The sequence below is a fragment of the Schistocerca serialis genome, chromosome 7 (assembly GCF_023864345.2).
Source record: "Schistocerca serialis cubense isolate TAMUIC-IGC-003099 chromosome 7, iqSchSeri2.2, whole genome shotgun sequence".
NCBI classification, from domain to species: domain Eukaryota; kingdom Metazoa; phylum Arthropoda; class Insecta; order Orthoptera; family Acrididae; genus Schistocerca; species Schistocerca serialis.
In genome coordinates, this window is record NC_064644.1 from 36470849 (window position 1) to 36492593 (window position 21745).

Genomic DNA, 21745 nt, shown 5'->3' on the forward strand with positions numbered 1-21745 from the left:
TTAGCGTATGACATAGCAAATCACATATGATCATACACATTAAATACAAATACTATTTAAAAAATAAGGCATGAAAACTCCTATAGGGGGAAACAGATCTCTAATCTAACAATGGAAAATCCAGGGTGGAATATCAATAGTTATGACAAGAATAGATTGCTACTCACTGTCAAGATGACACAGCAGATAAGCACTGTGAAAAGGCTGTTAAACACTCAGCATTCAGCCAAAGCCTTTTTTAGGAAAGAGAGGAAAATGTGCACACAGGCAGGAACACCTCACACACATTTGTGACCACTATCTCCAGCCTTTTGACCAGACTGCATGCATTGGGTAGAACAGGCCTTCCCAACGTGTGGTCCGCGGACCCCTTAGGGGTCCACCGGCTCTTTCTAGGGGGTCAGTGGCCACCTTTCACCAAATCGTGTAAAATAATGAGTAAATTTATTAAATGAAAATGTGAAAATCAAATTCATCACTTTGTGTGTGTGTGTGTGTGTGTGTGTGTGTGTGTGTGTGTGTGTATATATAAAACGTGTACTTTTACTTCAGGTCGTATCCCCAAGCAGCCTTTCCAGTTCCTAAGTGAGAACGTATACACAGTTTAGTGCCAGAAAATGCGGCTTCTCTGATCGACTGTTTCGCAAAAATACGGAGGTCGTTTGTGCGCCGGCTCACGGCACTAGATGCGCTGAAACCTTTTACACATGCGCGGAGCGAGTTTTGTCGACCAATCACAGCGCTCGCTGCTACGTATGCGGCCCCAGGCACCATTAAATGTTAAACTTGCTTTGTCAGTGCACTACCTATTTCATAAGTCGATTTTTGATCAGTTTATTACTTCTAACATGGATCGGTGGCTGAAGTCAGGATCATTGAAGAAGGGTGCAGTTTTTCCATCTCCTTCACAACAAGGGAAGTTTCCAGTTGAAATGAATGAGGAGGGAGGATGACCAAATGAAGACTTTACATACATTTGAAAAATTTTATTCGGATTTCACGAAAAACCACACACACACACACACACACACACACACACACACACACACACACGACTGTTACGAAATATGCATGCTCCTTACACAACAGTGGAAGTGAGCAGACCATAAGCGGCAGTTTGTCAACAGCGAACAGTTTGGACGTGACGTTGATTGCTCTTGGAGGAAGGCAGCTCCATCGTGTGAAATTTCAATTACCAAGTAATTTTAATCAGGCTACAGTGTGTTGAACAAAGGGAGTAAATCCAGTAGTAAGTGTCTGGATACAGTGGGAATTCAAATTGGATCGTTAATTTCAATTTTTGTCATTCATCTCTAAACCAAAGACTATTGATACTTCTGGGGGGGGGGGGGGGGGCATTGGGAACATGGCACTTGCATTAAGAAGCTTTCAGTTCCCATGGGTTTTGCTCTGGAACTTAAAGAGTTACTGTGCTCTTGACTGACTAGGGGTCCGCCATGGATTTTCGACTGAAGAAGGGGTCTGCCAGCTGAAAAGGTTGGGAAGCACTGGGGTAGAACATGGTCTGCATCGGGGCAGAGAGTATTTCTGTCTGGCAGAGCTTGCAGGGACAAAAACAGCATCAGGAGTGGGGGGATGAAGTGGCAGGAGAGGTAGAGTGTGAAAGGAATCGAGCAAAGAGGGGAAAATACCAATGTGTGCATTGGCAGAGGGCAGAGCACAATGAAGATGAGGGGGTATGAATAGGGAGGAGGTTAGAGAACAGAGTGGGTGGAGGGTTTGGGGATAGAAGTTATTGTAGGTTGAGGTCGAGATAATTTCGGGAGCAGAGAATGTGTTGTAAGGATAACTCCCATCTCTGCAGTAATCATTAAAATCAAGCATGTTATGTTCAGCTGCATATTGTGCTACAAGATGGTCAACTTGGTCTTGGCCACAGTTTGGTGGTGGCCATTGCAGCTGAGTGGTAGTCATACGAATATAAAAAGCTGGGCAGTGACTGCAGCAGATCTGGTACTTAACGTGTCCGCTTTCACAAGTGACCTGGCCACTGAGTGGGTAGGATACGCCTGTGAGAGAACTGGAATAGGAAGTGCTGGGTGGGTGGATGGATTGATCAGGTCTTGCACCTGGTTCTTCTACAGGGATATGATCACTGTGGCAAGGGGTTTGATTTGGAAATGGCATAGGGATGGGATGGGATGCTGTGGAGGTTGGGTGGATGACAAATCACCTCTTTAGGAGTGGTGGGAAGGATCTTGGGTAGGATGTCCCTTATTTCAAGGCATGATGATAGACAATCAAAGCCCTGATGAAAGATGTGGTTTCATTGTTCCAGTCTAGGGTGATGTTGGGTAACAAAGGCGGTGCTCATTTGTAGCTGATTATTGGGGGGCGGTTGGAGGATTGAGGGTTTATGGGGATATGGCACAGGAAATATTTTTAGCGGACTAGGTCTGGGGCATAGTGTCTATCTGTGAACGCCTTTGTAAGACCTTCAGTATACTGGCCAAGGACGTTCTTAGTCACTGCAGGTGCACCATCCTCAGTTGGCCCGACTGTATGGGAGGTGTTTTCTCTCTCTCTCTCTCTCTCTCTCTCTCTCTCTCTGTGTGTGTGTGTGTGTGTGTGTGTGTGTGTGTGTGTGTGTGTGTGTGTGTGTGTCTTTCTGAAGAAGGCTTCGGCTGGAAGCTCATATGTAACAGTCTTTTCTTCATGCTTCCCTGCAACTCAATGAGTCATGTTTACAGTGAATAGCAATCTATTCTTTTCAAAATATTGTTAATATTCCAAGCTGGACTTCCAATTGTTTGTTTTTACTTTGACATAAGCTATTTCTCTCTCACTAATGCTAGATAGCTGCTTTTTATCTCCCAATAGTTGCTTAATATCAATTAAATTAGAATTTTCCAAGATAGTACGTACCTACATCTGCAAGCACTGAATAATAGTACATTACTACTACATGTCATATGACTGTACAATGAGCACTGTTACTTGACATATACTCTGGTGTGCAAATCTGAGGACAAAAGTAACTTTCATGTGATGAATTACTGCCAAGTAATGTAGCTCAGTGAAACTCGGAACATAGATAGAAAGAACTGCTACAGTATAGAACAGGAGGTAACTGAGAAAAATACGCAATGAGATGAACAGAAATGACACTTTCATTCAAAACTATAATTAAACTGATGTCATCTTGACTTACGATGGTTCCAAGGGCATTACAAAAGAACTGTACAAAGGTAACTGCTTACAGTCATCAGATATTTACAGTAAAACATCTTGAGCCTTCAGCAGTACAAGTGCAACCTTATTTCTCATTACAGGCATCATTACTGAAGGAAATGTCATTTTGCTTTTTCAATGTACATCTTTCCCTCACCCCCCCCCCCCCCCCTTTTTCCAGTTACGATGCTTGTAATAAGTGAAACCAATTGAGAAATGGAGTCGGATATGCACACGTTAAGGATCAGGCTGCATTAATTCAAACATTACAAAAGGCAGGGCATGATTCTTAATTGGGATAGGGTGTGTGACAACCAAGGACGCTAGTGCGTGCTCTACCATGTGTTCCCATGCTGACCACAAAGTTGCTAAGGAGTTCTTTCAATAGGATGTTCCATACCTCCACCGGTGTAGTTGACAACTGCTAGATAGTCATTGGTGCATGTGGACATGCTGCAGCATGTCTCCCCAAAGCATTCAAACTGTGCTCAAAGGGACATAAGTTGGGAGAATGGGTGGGCCAGTCCATTCGCCAAATATTCTCTTGCTCACCTACACTGTTCAATGCGATCGTGCATTGTCATCCATAAAAATGAAATCAGGGCCAAGAGCACCCATAAAGAGATGCACTTGTGGAAGGAGTACACTGTCACAATAGCACTGACTGATGAGTGTATCATGTTCAAAGATTTGGAGGTCAGTACACATATGCAACATTATGCCTCCACGCACCATAACACGTGGACTACATAAACGATGAGTTTTGGCAACATTTTTGGTTATATTATGTGTTCCCACATCTTGACATATGCAAGTTAATTCAGCATTGTTGCATGTGATCGTTGTGGTGGTCCAGGTGTTATGGTATGGGGAGGCATAAAGTTGCGTGGGCATTCTGCCCTCTAAATCTTGGAACATAGTACAATGACCAGCCAGTGTTATTGTGACACTGTACGCCTTTTGAGGGGTGCATTCAGCCCTGACTTCATTTTTATGGATGACAATGTGTGATCGCATCAAAAGGCGCAGATGGAGGAGCTCTAGGAATGAGAAGATAATTGGTGAATGGATTGCTTGCCTGTTTTCCCTACTTAAATCCCATTGTGCATACATGGGAAGTGATTGGGAAATGTATTCCAGCAAGGACCGTACAGCAGTTGTTAGGTGTGTTGGTGGATGAATGGAATGTCCTACCACAAGAATTCCTTACAAGCCTTGTGGCCTGCATAGGAGCATGTTGCAGAATATGCATTGCCATCCGTGGTGATCACACACCATGCCCGTCCTTTTGTACTGTACAGGAGACCATCATAAATCACAATGACTTCAGTGTAATTATTGTGTTTGAATAAAACTGTGATTACTGTTCTCCTCTTTGTTTATTTCTTTCAGTTACCTTTTGTACTATATTGTAGCAGCTCTTTCTAGGTACTGTCCAAGTTTCACTGAGCTATCTTACTTGGCAGTGACACATGCTTATCTTATTTTTGTCCTCAAGTTCTGCACACCAGTGCAGAAATTTTTAATCCTTGAATCTAGATGATCAGGTAATTTGTAGGAGGATAACTAATGAAATATGTTTTTAATTTTGAATAGATCATTTTTCAATTTCTTGTTTTATGTTGGATGGAATGTTGTTGAACACCTTTTTGCCATATTACATAACAGCACAGTGAACCTTAAATAAATAGGCAAATATTTACATGAAAACTATTTTTGCAGTTTCTGTTGTTACTGTGCAAATCACAGTTCAGGTGAAACTCGTTTTTCATTATCATCAATGAAAACCATTTCTACATCTACATCTACATTTATACTCCGCAAGCCACCTGACGGTGTGTGGCGGAGGGTGCCTTGAGTACCTATATCGGTTCTCCCTTCTATTCCAGTCTCGTATTGTTCGTGGAAAGAAAGATTGTCGGTATGCCTCTGTGTGGGCTCTAATCTCTCTGATTTTATCCTCATCCTATATACATAGGAGGGAGCAATATACTACTTGTTCTCGAAACTTCAACAAAGCCCATATCGAGCTACTGAGCGTCTCTCTGCCAGAGTCTTCCACTGGAGTCTATCTATCGTCTCCTTAACACTTTCATGATTACTAAATGATCCTGTAACGAAGTGCGCTGCTCTCCGTTGTATCTTCTCTATCTCGCCTATCAACCCTATCTGGTATGGGTCCCACACCGGTGAGCAGTTTTCAAGAAGTGGGAGAACAAGTGTACTGTAACCTACTTCCTTTATTTTCGGAGTGCATTTCCTTAGGATTCTGCAGTGAATCTCAGTCTGGCATCTGCTTTACCGCCGATTAATTTTATATGGTCATTCCATTTTAGATCACTCCTAATGCCTATTCCAGATAATATATGGAATTAACTGCTTCCAGTTGCTGACCTGCTATATTGTAGCTAAATGATAAAGGTTCTTTCTTTCTATGTATTCACACCACATTACACTTGTCTACATTGAGATTCAATTGCCACTCCCTGCACCATGCGTCAATTCGTTGCAGATCCTCCTGCATTTCAGTACAATTTTCCATTGTTACAACCTCTCGATATACAACAGCATCATCCGCAAAAAGCCTCGGTGAACTTCTGATGTTATCCACAAGGTCATTTATGTATATTGTGAATAGCAACGGTCCTACGACACTCCCCTGCAGCACACCTGAAATCACTCTTACTTCGGAAGACTTCTCTCCATTGAGAATGACATGCTGCATTCTGTTATCTAGGAACTCTTCAATCCAATCTCACAATTGGTCTGATAGTCCATATGCTCTTTGTTCATTAAACGACTGTGGGGAACTGTATCAAACGCCATGAGGAAGTCAAGAAACACAGCATCTACCTGGGAACCAATGTCTATTGCCCTCTGAGTCTCGTGGACAAATAGCGCGAGCTGAGTTACACACGATCGTCTTTTTCGAAACCCATGCTGATTCCTACAGAGTAGATTTCTAGTCTCCAGAAAAGTCATTATACTCGAACGTAATACGTGTTCCAAAATTCTACAGCTGATCGACATTAGAGATATAGGTCTGTAGTTGTGCACATCTGTTCGATGTCCCTTCTTGAAAACGGGGATGACCTGTGCCCTTTTCCAATCTTTTGGAATGCCACGCTCTTCTAGAGACCTTCGGTACACCGCTGCAAGAAGGGGCAAGTTCCTTCGCATACTCTGTGTAAAGTTGAACTGGTATCCCATCAGGTCCAGCGGCCTTTCCTCTTTTGAGCGATTTTAATTATTTTTCTATCCCTTTGTCATCTATTTCGATATCTGCCATTCTGTCATCTGTGCGACAATCTAGAGAAGGAACTACAGTGCAGTCTTCCTCTGTGAAACAGCTTTGGAAAAAGACATTTAGTATTTTGGCTTTTAGTCTGTCATCCTCTGTTTCAGTACCATTTTGGTCACGGAGTGTCTGGACATTTTGTTTTGATCCACCTACCGCTTTGACATAAGACCAAAATTTCTTAGAATTTTCTGCCAAGTCAGTACATAGAACTTTACTTTCGAATTCATTGAACGCCTATCACATAGCCCTCCTCAACTACATTTCGCTTCGTGTAATTTTTGTTTGTCTGCAAGGCTTTGGCTATGTTTATGTTTGCTGTGAAGTTCGCTTTGCTTCCGCAGCAGTTTTATAACTCGTTTGTTGTACCACGGTGGCTCTTTTCCATCTCTTGCGGTCTTGCTTGGGACATACTCATCTAATGTATATTGTACTATGGTTTTGAACTTTGTCCACGGAACTTACACTATCTGTACTTGAGATAAAACTTTTGTGTTGAGCCGTCAATACTCTGAAATCTGCTTTTTGTCACTTTTGCTAAACAGAAAAATCTTCCTATCTTTTTAAATATTTCTATTTACAGCTGAAATCATTGATGCAGTAACCGCTTTATGATCGCTGATTCTCTGTTCTGCGTTAACTGTTTCAAATAGTTTGGGTCTGTTTGTCACCAGAAGGTCTAATATGTTATCACCTCGAGTCAGTTCTCTGTTTAACTGCTCGAGGTAGTTTTCAGATAATTAAGGAATAAGTGTAATGGGAACTAACTGGAAAAATCCAGAGATCCTTTAGAAGGCATCTGTGGCATCCATAGTTATCTACTCTACATGATATTCTTATTGCCCACTCCTGCTGAGTGAACAGTTTATTTACTTTGGATGCACTCCCCAGAATATAATTGTGTCAGACAACAATGAGTGAAAGTGTGTAAGATAAGCCAACACTCTTGTCTTTATGTCAACGCACTGCTCATGCTCCAAAGGCAGAATGTGATTAGCCGAACTTCTTGTTTAGTTTATCTACGTATTGACTCATTTAACTTGTTATCCACCTTGAACCTTTGGCAAGTACTTCAGCAATGTCTGCTGTAACACATGCTGCATTTGTCATCTGCACTGTTCTGTGACAATAACACATTGATCTGTGCACATAGTAGCTTGACCTTTGTTGTGCGGTCATCATAATTGGCACACACTGCAAATGTCTGTGGTGGTGTGGCAATGTTGCAATGTGCTGCAGTTACATTAACCTGCGCTGGAACGTGGCTTCTTGTACACCATCTGCCAGTCCCCTTACTGCGTCCAACAACATGTTTTTCTGAGTTGATCACCTTAGCTTGCAGTGGCAACCTGCTGGTCCACAGCATGCGCAGTAGATTGTCTGGAACCATGTTAGTATCCACCTTAGTGCTCTAAATACTGTGAGTGTTTCCGGTATCATATGACTTCTTGCATGAGCATCTGGTGTATCCGGTCCTCTTGGGAGGCTACAACTTGTCGTATCAGCTCAGATGTCAGCGTAGTGTAGGATTCGTCCTGATGGCGCGTTGATAACGTCCTGCACTGTGGCTGCATAGTGATGGTGTAATTGGCTCACCATGAGCGCGAGTTTTGTCATGTCTGTAGTAATTCATACGTAATTGAAGCTTGAAGCTTGCTTCTAACTATAGAATCGGTTTATGAGGCCAGAACGGAGATAGGCGGACAGCCAGAGAAGAAATGTTTGGTTCTTCTGACATCTCACTGTATTGTTAAAGGAATGAACTTGTTGTGTGTTTATTTTCCACTCCAGACCACATCAGGGTCACCACTTATCAGTTAACTTGGTTGACTGAATTTTGCCTTTATAATTATTACAAAACAAAACCAAAGAATAGCACAGCTGCACCGAGGCACAACACAGTGCTCCTGGCAGTTGTGTGCATAATAGGGACGGTGCAGTATTAACTTCTGCGCTGTCCCTATTATGCACCAACACGGAACATAATCGTGCCCTCATCTTCCATGAAACAGCAGATCGTGGTGCTAGCAGATGTCACTGAAGTAGTCGCTTAAAACCTAAGAAATGTTACGTTGTGTGTTTCATTTTGTGTGTGACCATTATTGTCTACTTCTGGTGCTTAAAGGCCATTATTGCTAATAAAGATACCAGTTTTTGTGGAACAAACTTGGGTAGACTTTTATGCCCAGCCACCTAGATGATCATCACAGCTCAGTTCTGCAAGACCAGTGGTGTATTGTCGCATGCCAAGTTTATATTCCATAAACCTGTAACCATTACGTAATCCTATAAACCAAGTAAAATAATTAATGATATGCTATCTTTAGTGTAACAATGTATTTACAGTATCTAGGTAACATATTTTTTTGCAAATCTCTTTGACAGGCTGTTTTTTTTTTTTTTTTTAGAAAATCTATGTAAGAGATCATTTTTAGTTTGTCTCAAATAATTGATCACTGTTTTATGTTAACTTCCATCCTTGGTATATAACTGTTGCTTGCAAAAAATTGACTTTCATTAAAATATTGAACTATTTCATTCACAATATTGGTGCTGCAATCCATGATTCATCATAGGTTTTGTGTTTGTAAAAAGAAAAGGATGTCTGCTTATACGACTAATTTAGAACAAGAGAACAGCCTTTAACATCATTTTCAAACACAAGGAAATGGAGTGGCCATAGTACAAAACATTGAGACACGCGATATCTACAGTTAATGGCTTCTCTGCTATATGTGGTGGAGAAAAACAACCTGACAATAAGGTCAGGACAGGGCAGGAGATATCAAATCAAGCAATAATTTTCCTGGTAATTCGGTCGGAAATGCATTGTTGCGGAGCTGCAGCCATAAAATGACAGCTAGTGAGGATTGAGGATGCAGAAGTTTTTTTTCTTGCCTCAGTTGATAGGTGTTACACTAAAGAGTACAGATGCTGTTAATTTAACTGAAGATAATGGCTTGAACTGTACAGTGAGACAGGAGAACTTTATGAAACTTTCTATGATAGATGTGAATTTTCTGTGATAATACTCAACTGCTAAATAAGCTATGCAAAAAGTCCTGTAAGGCTATTATTGCTCAGTCAGACAAAACCTTATAGTTGGACCTACACAGACTTGTTTGCTTATCAGATGAACTTCCACACACTTGGCACTGACTGACTATCTTTTTATAGTCCTACCTCTGAACTGTAGTTACCTGCAAAACTTTACTTGACTCAACATCCTCTGTCTTGTTGTAACCTTATCATTGTGCTATTTTTCTCCACCATGTATATAAATCTTGCAGCTCTTAGAACTACAAACTGTTTCCTGTTTGCTTGGTAAGATTTTATCATGCCATCTGATGTACCGGTGAACTAAAATGAACTAATGTCTTACATGTATTTGCTAACTGAGAGCAAAAAAAAAATGTAGTTCATTGTTGCAGGCAACGTGTTGAAGGAACTTGTTGAACCTAACGGCGCTGTGATTTTCACTCGCTGCTTCCAGCTTGGTGATCCTACTATTAGTACACTGGAGTTGTGGGGTGCTGAATACCAGGAGAATGATGCATTTTTATGTCGTCCAGAAGATGTGCCGTTAACGCAGCAGATAGCTAACCGAGAGAGGTGCCCCATCAACTTTGTTGGTACTGTTCTTGACAATGGAAAGGTGGGATTTTATACTTATTTCTCATCCAGAATAAATGTTTTAATTAACTAAGATACCTTTCTTGGAATACCGGAAGAGTACAAGTAAGCACAGATACACTCTCCAAAGCCAAACAGCTGCAAATGAAAATATCGAAACTTCAACCAATGTACGGAAATATCTCTAGTTTTATGCAGTTTCAAAGAAACTTTTGTCTCATGTCAGTTTAATGTCCAGAGTACTTCTTTCCTTATTCATATAAAAATAAATAATTATGACTGTGTTTTGAATTAATGTATACACAACATACTAATTTATCACGCAAGTATGATATTTCACGGGAATGTATATACAAATTCTACCTTTAGTGTCTTTACTTCAGGTTATGCATAATGACATGTGTTGATCCATATGATGAGGCTCAGTTTTTTTTTTACAGAAGTTACAGGTACACCATTGTGTGGTTTCTTGTGTGTGCTGTTAAACAAAAACAATGTTGAGTAGAGCACATATTCAGCAAACTAGCAGGCTCTTCACAATTGTGCAAATAAATCTGTTGTTCCTCCAGTAAATTGACCTTTTTGTGCTGTGATGGATACTAGGGATTTTGTGTGTTTTCCGATCTGCAAATATGTAGCTATTGATTGATTCTAAATGCATCAAAATGTTGGAGAAAGTCTTCTTCAAAAATTATTCTTGTCTGTCCTGTATAATATGCAGAACAATTTTCAAATCTGACTTAAGTGTCCGCCATTATTTCATTTTTTTTACATGTGTATGCTCATGTGTATTAGCGAAGGATTCTAAGCCAGTGAAAAACTTCAACACCTAATACAATACCTTGTAATTATTAGAGCTCACCCCTTGTTTCAAACTAGGTTATGTTGTCATAATGGTAAGAAATACCTCTATAATGGATTTTTATTGCAATTTTTATATATGCACTATAGATCATGTAAAAAGGACACATCTAAATGTCATGAAAACCTGAACATCTATTGGTCGTTCCACCATATACAAAATGTCATCATGCATATTTAAAATATAGTTATTTTGTGTCTACAGGCAGAATTTATACTGGGTGTGTCTCTGAAGCGTTGTAATGCATATTTTCTCTGGTGTTTCAACAGATATTTGCAATTTCATTTTTGCTATGTGTAGCTGAGTCAGCCCTAACGCATACTGCTCACCATTCATCCTTTCATACGTTCCTGTGTGTTGCACTGCACCCCGTGTCAATGGATAATGTCCTCACTGGAGCACTTGAATCAGTCCGTAACTACCTAATTCTTCAAAATAGATATTTGGCTTTTCAGTTTCCTCTTATGCTCCCAAAACTTTTTCATTCTTTGTGACCTGGCTGCCCTTTGCTCATTATTTATGGTGTATTTATGTTTTCATTTTAATTCCCCCCTGCGGGTTCGGGGGTTAGAATAGGCCCGCGGTATTCCTGCCTGTCGTAAGAGGCGACTACAAGGAGTCTCAAACGTTTCGGCCTTATGTGATGGTCCCCTCTCGGGTTTGACCTCCATCTATCTAAATTATTCCGAAGAGCGAGCCAATTGGGGAAGGGCACCTTACATGGTGCACTGTATCCTTCGTGCAATTAGACCTATAGCCGTCTTTCTCGTCGTTGCAATCGTGTCCCGCTCGTTTTCGATCTCTTGGGCGATTACCACGCTGCACTCTGCAGTGTTTCTTTTAACTGTGACGACGACCTTGGCCATTTTTGCACCTAAGATCCAGCACGGTAGCCAGTCCGTTGTGGTGGGGTCGCCATGTACCCTCTTGGTTGTAGCCCCCTGACAACACAGGGATCGCTCTACTGATGCCTGCGCCGTTCACTCCCCACGTATGCCAAGGAGTAGATGCCCATCTCCCTGGGGCATCAGGACTCCCGGCAATGGCCATCCTGCCAGGTGGCCTTTGCTGTGGCTGGGTGGCGCCCGTGGGGAGGGCCCTTGGTCGGAGTAGGTGGCATCAGGGCGGATGACCCGCAATGAAGCGTGGTACATCATCTGTCGCTGGCGGCCAGCCGTCAGCAGTCTCTAAGCGTTCGAGAGCCCATTTTAAAGGTAACGTTTATGACCCCAAATCGTTCCCCTCCCTCGCCACACCATGGGAGGAACGACAGGCATTGCGTGACACTGAGACGTATTCGCCCAGATATCTTGTCTGTACCAGAGCTGATGGGGAATCCTTTATCTCCGTGAAGCCTCAGTTCTTTTTAGAGCATTTAGAGGACAAGTTTGGGGAGGTGGAGGGCTTGTCCAAGACGCGGTCCGGATCGGTGTTGATAAAAACGGCATCCTCCGCCCAGTCGCGGGCCTTGCTCGCTTGTACTAAGCTGGGGGATGTCTCCGTCACTATCACGCCCCATAAAAGTCTGAACATGGTCCAGGGCATTATCTTTCACAGGGATCTGCTTTTACAGTCCGACGACGAGCTGCGCGCCAACTTGGAGCGCCGAGGTGTCCATTTCGTCCGCCGCGTCCACCGGGGTCCGAGGGATCGTCAAGTTGCCACCGGTGCCTTCATCTTGGCCTTCGAGGGTGACACGTTACCTGAGAAGGTCAAGGTGATGGTGTACCGTTGTGATGTCAAGCCGTATATCCCTCCCCCGATGCGGTGCTTCAAGTGTTGGAAGTTCGGCCACATGTCTTCACGCTGTGCTTCCGACCTTGTCTGTCGCGATTGCGGTCGACCTTCCCATCCTGATCATCCCTGTGCGCCGCCTCCAATCTGTGTGAACTGTGGTGCGCACCATCCGCCTTGCTCGCCAGACTGTCCGATCCTGCAGAAGGAGCGGAAAATCATGGAAATAAAGACTATCGACCGCCTGACGTACACTGAGGCGAAGCGGAAATATGATCGGCTTCATCCGGTGCGCATGCCAGTTTCTTATGCCGCCACTGTCACTCCTTCTCCACTTCCATCCGCTCTGGTCACCTCTCAGAGTCGAAGTCCCACAACTGCCCCCTTGATGGTGGGGGGCACTAAACCTCCTGTTGCTCCTGCTCCATCTACTTCAGGAGCAACACCCCCCCAACCATCGGGGACATCAGTCCCCCCTTCCCAGCCGGAGAAGCGTAAGACTTCTTCGGCTCCTCTCGTAAGGAAGGGGTCCCTTGGGGACCTTCCTTCGCACGCTCCAACCGGTTCCAAAACCGACGGCCGCAAGTGGCTCAAACAACCGCCAGTCCCTGGTCGTCGGGACACACGATCATCGTCTGTCCCTGAGACTGACCCAGTGACGCCCTCCCAGCCTGAACCACCAAAGGCACAGCGCGCGAAGCAGCAGAAGAAGAAACTCCCCAAGGCTACCGACGTTGCGGTGGCACCCATTCCACCGCTTCCTACAAGCTCTGCGTCTGAGGATGAGGTGGAGATTCTGGCGTCCGCTGAGGACACGGATCTCGCCAGTCCCTCGGATGCAGTCGATGGCTGTTGTCCAGGTGGTGATTCCATAGCAGCAGGGGCCCCGGAGGCGTAATCTGCCTCCCCAGTCCCTTCACGCCTTTCCCATCCATGGCTAATAACATCCTCCAGTGGAACTGCAGCGGTTTCTTCCACCATCTAGCTGAGCTCCGCCACCTTATCAGCCGTCATCCTTTCCTTTGCATTGCTCTGCAGGAAACTTGGTTTCCAGCAATGCGAACCCCCGCCCTCCGTGGCTATCGGGGTTATTTTAAGAACCGGGCAGCTTATGCAAGGGTGTCTGGTGGCGTCTGCATATATGTCCTGAACTCTCTTCACAGCGAATTTGTGCCTCTACAAACAGCTTTAGAGGCTGTCGCTGTTCGGGTGTGGACGCCCCAGGCCATTACCGTCTGCAGTATTTACCTTCCACCTGATGGTACTGTCGCGCAGCATGTCCTGGCTGCTCTGATAGCACAACTGCCGCCACCTTTTTTACTGCTGGGCGATTTCAATGCCCACAACCCTCTATGGGGTGGGACCGTCTCCGATGATCGTGGTCGGGCCGTGGAGCATGTGTTGGCTCAGCTCGACCTTAGCCTCTTAAACACCGGTGCTCCCACGCATTTCAGTGTGGCCCATGGCTCGTTCTCGGCCATCGATCTCTCTATTTGCAGCCCTGGACTTGTCCCATCCCTCCACTGGAGGGTGCATCCTGACCTGTGTGGTAGTGACCATTTTCCCATCTATTTGTCACTGCCACAGTGTCATTCTTCTGGGCGCTTGCCCCGCTGGGCTCTCCACAGGGCTGACTGGCCAGCTTTTACTTCCGGTGTAACCATTGCGTCTCCCCCACAGGGTGACATTGACGAGGTGGTCCGTGTTTTAACCACGTCCATCATTTCAGCGGCCGAGGCTACCATCCCCCGTTCCTCTGGCCTCCCTCGGCAGAAGGCTGTCCCCTGGTGGTCGCCGGAGATTGCTGAGGCTATTCGCGACCGTAGGCGAGCTCTCCAGCGTCATAGGCGGCACCCGTCTCTGGAGACCCTCATCGCCTTTAAGAGGCTCCGTGCCTTCGCCCGTCGTCTTATTGCACGGCGTAAGCAGGAGTGCTGGGAGAGGTACGTCTCCTCCCTGGGCTCCCGTGTCTCGTCCTCGCACGTGTGGTCCCGGATCCGGCGGATTTATGGCTCCCAGACCCCTGTGGGTGTCCCTGGGCTCTCCTTGGACGGCGCTGTCTGCACGGACGCTGCCGCCATTGCTGAACGGCTAGCCGCGCACTTTGCTCAGAGCTCTGCGACTGCATCCTATCCCCCCGCCTTTCGCTCTCTAAAGGAGCGAGCCGAGCGGACGCAGTTCTCGTTCCACACGCGTCATTATGAAACATACAATGCTCCTTTCAGCGAGAGGGAATTCCTCGCTGCCCTCGCCGATTGCCCTGATACAGCACCAGGCCCAGACTGCATCCACGCGCAGATGCTGAAGCATCTCTCCAGGGACTGCCAGAGACACATTCTCGCGATATTTAATCGCATTTGGAGCGAAGGCGTGTTCCCGTCGCAATGGCGGGAGGGCGTTATTGTCCCCATCTTGAAACCCGGTGCGGACCCACTGGCGGTGGACAGCTATCGTCCCATTACCCTCACCAACGTTTTGTGCAAATTGCTCGAACGTATGGTGGGGCGGCGTTTGTGTTGGGTCCTTGAGTCGCGCGGTCTCCTCGCTCCATCCCAGGGTGGCTTCCGTCGGGGCCGGTCTGCAGTGGACAATTTGGTGCGGCTGGAATCTGCTGTCCGTACGGCTTTTGCCCGACGTCAGCATCTTGTTGCTGTATTTTTCGATCTGCGGAAGGCGTATGACACCACATGGAGGCATCACATCCTCGTCACGTTGCATGGGTGGGGTCTTCGTGGTCGGCTCCCGGCTTTTCTTCAAAACTTTTTATTGCGCCGCTCTTTCCGGGTGCAAGTCGGTGCCACCTCTAGTTCCTCTTATATACAGGAAAATGGGGTCCCGCAGGGCTCGGTGTTGAGCGTCTCCTTATTTTTAGTGGCCATTAATGGTCTGGCAGCAGCAGTGGGGTCGTCGGTGTCTCCTTCTTTGTATGCCGACGACTTCTGCATCTCATTTAGCTCCACGACTACGGGAGTCGCCGAACGCAGGCTGCAAGTCGCCGTTCGCAAGGCAGCATCATGGGCACTGACTCATGGCTTTCAGTTCTCTGCTGCCAAGACTCGAGTAATGCACTTCTGCAGGCGTCGGACGGTCCACCCTCATCCTGCACTTTACCTCGACGGCCACCTGCTTGAAGTGGTGGACACTTGCCGCTTCTTGGGACTCGTGTTTGATGCCCGGCTCACATGGGTTCCTCATGTTACTCAGCTGAAGCAAAACTGCTGGCGGCACCTCAACGCTCTCCGCTGCCTTAGCCACACGTCTTGGGGTGCAGATCGCTGCACGCTGCTGCGGTTGTACCGAGCCCTTGTGCAGTCCCGGCGTGATTATGGGAGCCTGGCCTATGGGTCTGCGTCCCCCTCAGTGTTAAAGTTGTTAGACCCCATACACCACTGTGGGGTTAGGCTTGCAACTGGCGCTTTTCGCACCAGCCCCGTGGATAGTCTACTGGTGGAGGCCGGGGTTCCCCCACTGCGGATTCGCCGCCATCGTCTGCTTGTCGACTATGCTGTCCACGTTCATTGCTCGCCAGATCATCCCAATCGTCGCCTGCTTTTCCCTGCTATGGTCCTCCATCAGCCCGAACGGCGCCCTAGGTCTGGGCTTTCCATAGCTGTCCGTGTCCAGTCCCTGCTGTCAGAACTGGGGTCATTCCCTCTTCTGCCTCCCTTCCGGGTCCGTACGCCTACGCCTCCCTGGTGTTTGTCCCGGCCGTCCGTCCGTCTGGACTTGGCACAGGGACCCAAGGACTCGGTTCCGCCTGTGGCCCTCCGTCGCCGTTTTCTTGCTCTCCTCGCCTCATTTTCGGACAGTGAGACTGTCTACACTGATGGTTCCCTGGTTGATGGTCGCACTGCCTACTCTTTTGCTCATGCTGCTCATGTTGAGCAGCGCTCCTTGCCGGCTGGCTGCAGTATTTTTACTGCAGAGTTGGTGGCCATATTGCGCGCTCTTGACCATATGCGTTTCTGCTCAGGTAGGTCCGTCGTGATCTGCAGTGACTCTTTGAGCAGCCTTCAGGCCATCGACCGCTGCTATCCCTCCTCTCCTCTGGTGTCCCCCATTCAGGAGACTGTTTCCGCCATTGCCCGTTACTGGTCGTTCGGTGGTCCTGGTTTGGACGCCCGGTCATGTTGGCATCCCAGGGAACGAACGTGTAGACAGGCTGGCCAAAGGGGCGATAGACGCCCCAGCTTTGGAGATCGGCCTTATGGCTCGCGACCAGCAGCTGGTGTTGCGCCGTAAGGTACTTGGGATGTGGGCTGCTGAGTGGCGTGGCATGACAGCCCCGAATAAACTACGGGCTGTCAAGGGGACGACCGATGTGTGGCGTTCCTCCCTGCGGGCTTCTCGCAGGGACTCGGTAGTCCTGTGTCGGCTGCGCATCGGCCATACCTACCTGACGCACGGCCATCTGTTACGTCAGGAGGATCCCCCCTTGTGTCAGTGTGGGTCCCGGCTGACGGTCGGCCACATTTTGCTGGAGTGTCCTCGACTGCGCACACTCCGGCAATCTTTTAATCTCCCGGGCACTTTGGCTTTGGTTTTATCCGACGATGCCTCCATGGCTGATACCGTTTTAAATTTTATCCGTGGTAGTCCGTTTTATGGTTCGATTTAGGGAGGTCCTGCGCCTTTCCCTTTCTGTGTCTATTGTCCTTGTGTCTGTTGCTGTTCTGGTGTGCCGTGAGATGGTTGACTCTTTCCCATTTTTGATCTCGTGGTCAGTCAACCAGTCTCCAGCCATCTTCCTTTCTTCTGTTTCTTTCTGTCTGGTGTTCCTCTGTCCTGTTCTTGTCGGTAGTGTTTGTTGCTGAATTTGTGTGCTTTTAGCGCCTGGGGGGACGTCTCCTCCCCCTTTGGTCTTTATCTGCTTCATAGATTTTCGGCTCGCCTGATTTTGGAATGGGGGACTGATGACCTTCGCTGTTTAGCCCCCCTTAAACATACCAACAACCACCACCACCATCATTTTAATTTATGTTTTCATTTTAATAATGTTAGTTTAAGTCTCGAGTCTCTTATCCTCAGAATGACTTTACAGTCGTTTTCAGTTTGTTGCATTGTTTTATTCAACTCTTCAAAATCATCCTGGACGTCTGTGGACCATTGATTCTTGGCTTTGTTTTTCCAAAAGTAGTTGAACAGTTGTTTAACTAGTCTGATTTCTGGCAATCTTGATATTTGACAGAAAAAGGCAAGCCTCCTTTTCACATTACATGTGTTACTGATTGATTACCCCAATACACCACTTTCTTAGGCAGCAGTCTCCATTGCTCTTCAATTTCTTGTTTTTATGTTGAAGATTGTTCTAATGATTCTTCTCTCATTATCTGTTGTTGATTTGGTAATCAACTAATGTTTCATTTGTGTAAATTGCTTCAGGTTTAACAACAGAATAGCAGTGTTTGAATCTGGCGTTCATTGAGAGGGGTTTCTTCTTGTTGGTTAGCCAGGTGTTTTGTTGTGCCCATTTCAGTTGTTTTGCGTCCTATAGAGGCTTCCGTGGTAGAGTTCCAGGTCATGATTTCAACAAAAATTAGATCTTATTTACAGTCTTATTTGTTTGTTATTGCTCAGTCGTACAGCTAGTGTTTCAGCCTTGAAAACTGGCATCATTTCCTTTTTTGTTCTAATGAAATTTACTCTCCAACTTCTGCTGCTACTTAGCTCCTCAACCCCATCCCCCACCACAAGTACTTCAGTTTTAAGTTAAGCCTCTTCCATGTTTTTTGCAAATTGTGCAAGATTTCTGTGAATGCTAGACAACGCCAGATAACAATAGCTTTAGGAAACCCAGAAGGTTCAGTGTAAGATTGAAAGAAAGGTCTCCCACAGGTGATAGTATTAAAATCGTAATGGTAAAGAGCCGGAGCATTAGCATCAAAGTGACAAAGTGTGAAGTGCTCATGAAAAGCAGTGAAGCCCACATAAAGTAAATACAGAAAGCTGGTTGAAACCTAAAATAGATAGCAGTGAGATTTTTGGGGAAAATAGGCAAACGGAAAACGGAGATCGTGTATTTGTCACAGTAGACAGGAAACTCAAATCTACCAAGATAGAAATTGGCGCTGCATGTGATATTGTTTGGAGAAGACTCAGTATCAAAGGTAAGCATAAAATGATAACTGGATCTTTCTATCACCCACCAGGCCTATCTCCTCATGTAACCGAAAACTTACAAGAAAACCTCAGTTCAATTATAAGTAAGTTCCCCAATCATTCTGTAATTATCAGCAGAGGCTTCAAATAATTAGGAAAAATCCAGTTTTGTTAGTGGTGGTTGTGACAAGACAACCTGTGAAACTTTAGTAAATGACTTATTTGCTGTTGTTCCTGTTGGATCGTAGGGCAACAGTAAAGACCTTCCATCTGGTTTTGTTGGCAACCAAACATTTCACTTCACTCCATGTTTTACCAGCTTTCAGAGCTTCTCCTTCCTCCATTCTTTTTCATGTCTTTTTCAGGCGGCCACATCTATGTGTTCCTTGTGAGTTCCAATGCAGCGCTGCCTTTTCGACAGCTTCTTGTTGTTTGCGTATTGTGTGACCAATCCACCTCCATTTTCTATCCTTTATTTGCTCGTGGATTGGTCGCTGGTTTGTCATCTCCCGCAATTCGTCATTTGATATAACATCTGGCCACCTCGCATTTATAATTTGCCGAAGACACCGGTTTGCGAAGACTTGCAGCTGGTTTACAGTCATGTTTGTTACCTTCCAAGTTTCGCGACTATACAGGAGGACTGACTTCTCGTTGCTATTGAAAAAGTGCAGCTTAGTTCGTCTCAAGGTGTTCTTATTATGCCAGACAGGGTACAGTTGTACAAAGGCTCCATTTGCCTTCCATATTCGACTCTTTACATCCTCTTCGGCTCCTCCATCTTTACAGGTGGTACTTCCTGTATACAGGGTGGTCAGAAAATGTCTGAAACGCTTCTCATGATGTTGTAGGGCAGATTCTACTGAGACATAAATGTTTAGAAAAAAATGCAATACGTTGCGCCGTTTCCGAGTTATTTAGCATTGAAGTTAGCCAATCGGGGCATCGCGCGCTCACATTCAGGCGGCCTGCCAGGGGTGGTGTTACCTAACGAGTGCTTTGTTTGGTTAGCAGAAACTTGAATGCGCGCGCGCAACGACCTTATTGGCTAACTTCAATGCTAAATAACTCGGAAAAGGCACAACGTATCACATTTTTTTCTTAACATTTATGTCTCAGTACAATCTGCCCTATAACATCATGACAAGCGTTTCAGACATTTTCTGACCACCCTGTATACAAAGGAGTCTGCTTGTTCCAATTCCTTTCCAAACACTGATAGCTTTGCTTGTTTTCAGATCACATTCTCATTTCCTTAGTTTTCTGAACATTTATTTTTTTAAGTCCTGCAATTTCTGCTTCCTCTTTCGGTCTTTCCAGCTTTTCTTTCATGTCATGCAATCTTTGTGAGAGCAGACAGATATTGTCAGCAAGTCAAGGTCTTGAAGCCTGTCTTGCATTCTCCACTGAATACCTCTTCTCCTACCATCAACAACTATTTTCATTACACTGTCCAGCACCAACAAGAACAAAAACAAGGTAGGTGACAGAATACATCCCTGTCTCACTCCAGCATTTGTGTGGATAGATTCAGTAAGTTTCCCATTGTGTAGCACCCTACATTCATATCCATCATACATGGCTTTAATAATATTTATTATCTTTGATGGTATTCCATATTCTTCCAAGGTATGCCACGTAACTCTTCTATTAAGAGAGTCAAATGCCTTTTCAAAATCAATAAATGTAAGGTAGAGTGTTTTCTGCCATTCTGCACTCTGCTCAAGTATTATACGCAGTGTGTTGATGAGATAGACACAACTTCTGTGATCTCTAAACCCAGCTTGCTCTTTTCTCAGTCGTGCCTTGACTAAGTCCTTGATACAGTTTAGCTTCAATCTACAGAGTACTTTACTTGGTACAGATAGGAGGGTGATGCCTTGCCAGTTATTACAGTTGGTAGTATCCCTTTTCTTTGGCAACTTAATAATCAGCCCTTCTTTCCAATCCTTTGGTATTTTCTCTTCATACCACATCTTCTCAAACAATGGATGCAGTAGATTTACAATGGTGTCAATGTCTGCTTTTAGCACCTCAGGTGCAATATTATCCATTCCTGGAGCCTTCCCATTCTGTATCTGTTTGAGAGCTATTTTAATTTCAGTCTTAGGTAGTGTGTTTACATTGATTCTGTCACTGGCATCTGGAAAATTCCATTGCCTCTCCCTCTCTTCCGGTTGCTCTCTGTGTAATCTCTCCATCTTCTGAGTTGGTCTTCTTTTGTTGTCAACAGTTGACGCTCCTTGCTTTTCACAGGTCTGTTCTTGTTGAAACCTTTTTTGGACAACATTCTAGTGATGCAGTACAGTTCTTTTGCATCACCCCTTGCTGCGGCTGTCTCTGCTCTCAGAGCTTGCTCATCCATCCACTTTCTCTTATCATTCCCCACACTCCTCTTTATTTGAGAGTCAGTAGCTGCATACTCAGCTTGCATTTGAATTTTCTGCTGTCTTGTTTTACTCATATTTAATTTTGCCTTAATCTCCTTCCAACAGCTGATCAAATTCCATGTATTCTCAGACATCCAATCTTTCTTCAAATGGTTTTTAAAGCCAAGGACCTGTTTGCTCACATTGCAATAGACGTCCTTAATCTGACTCCATGTATCAGCAACACTATTTTCATCATTTTCCTGTACTTCTTGTGGAGTGCCTCGTAGCAGGTCCTTAGCTCAATACAGAAAGCTTCTTGTTTTGCTGTTATTCTAAGTTTCCCCACATCATATTTTTTGTTCTGTTGTTCGATCTTTCTATTTGTAGCCATGATATTTAGTCTAAAATTTGGAACAATAAGGTGGTGATCACTGCCAACATCAGCCCCACATTTATTTCTCATGTTCATCAGTGTCCTACTAAATTTTTTGCTTAGCGCTATATGATCTATTTGGTTTTCCCTTCTGCAATCAGGGGATATCCATGTAACCTGGT

At 45.1% G+C, this 21745-nt stretch overlaps 1 protein-coding gene across 1 annotated transcript in view; it reads left to right on the top strand.

The window, feature by feature from the left end:
• The window catches only part of LOC126412116 (phosphoribosylformylglycinamidine synthase), a 223331-nt gene that overhangs the window by 100105 nt on the left and 101481 nt on the right, over positions 1-21745 (top strand). Inside the window, exon 12 of the mRNA XM_050081551.1 lies at positions 9922-10145. Within this exon, the coding sequence (XP_049937508.1) occupies positions 9922-10145 (224 nt within the window). The remainder of the gene's footprint in view (positions 1-9921; positions 10146-21745) is intronic.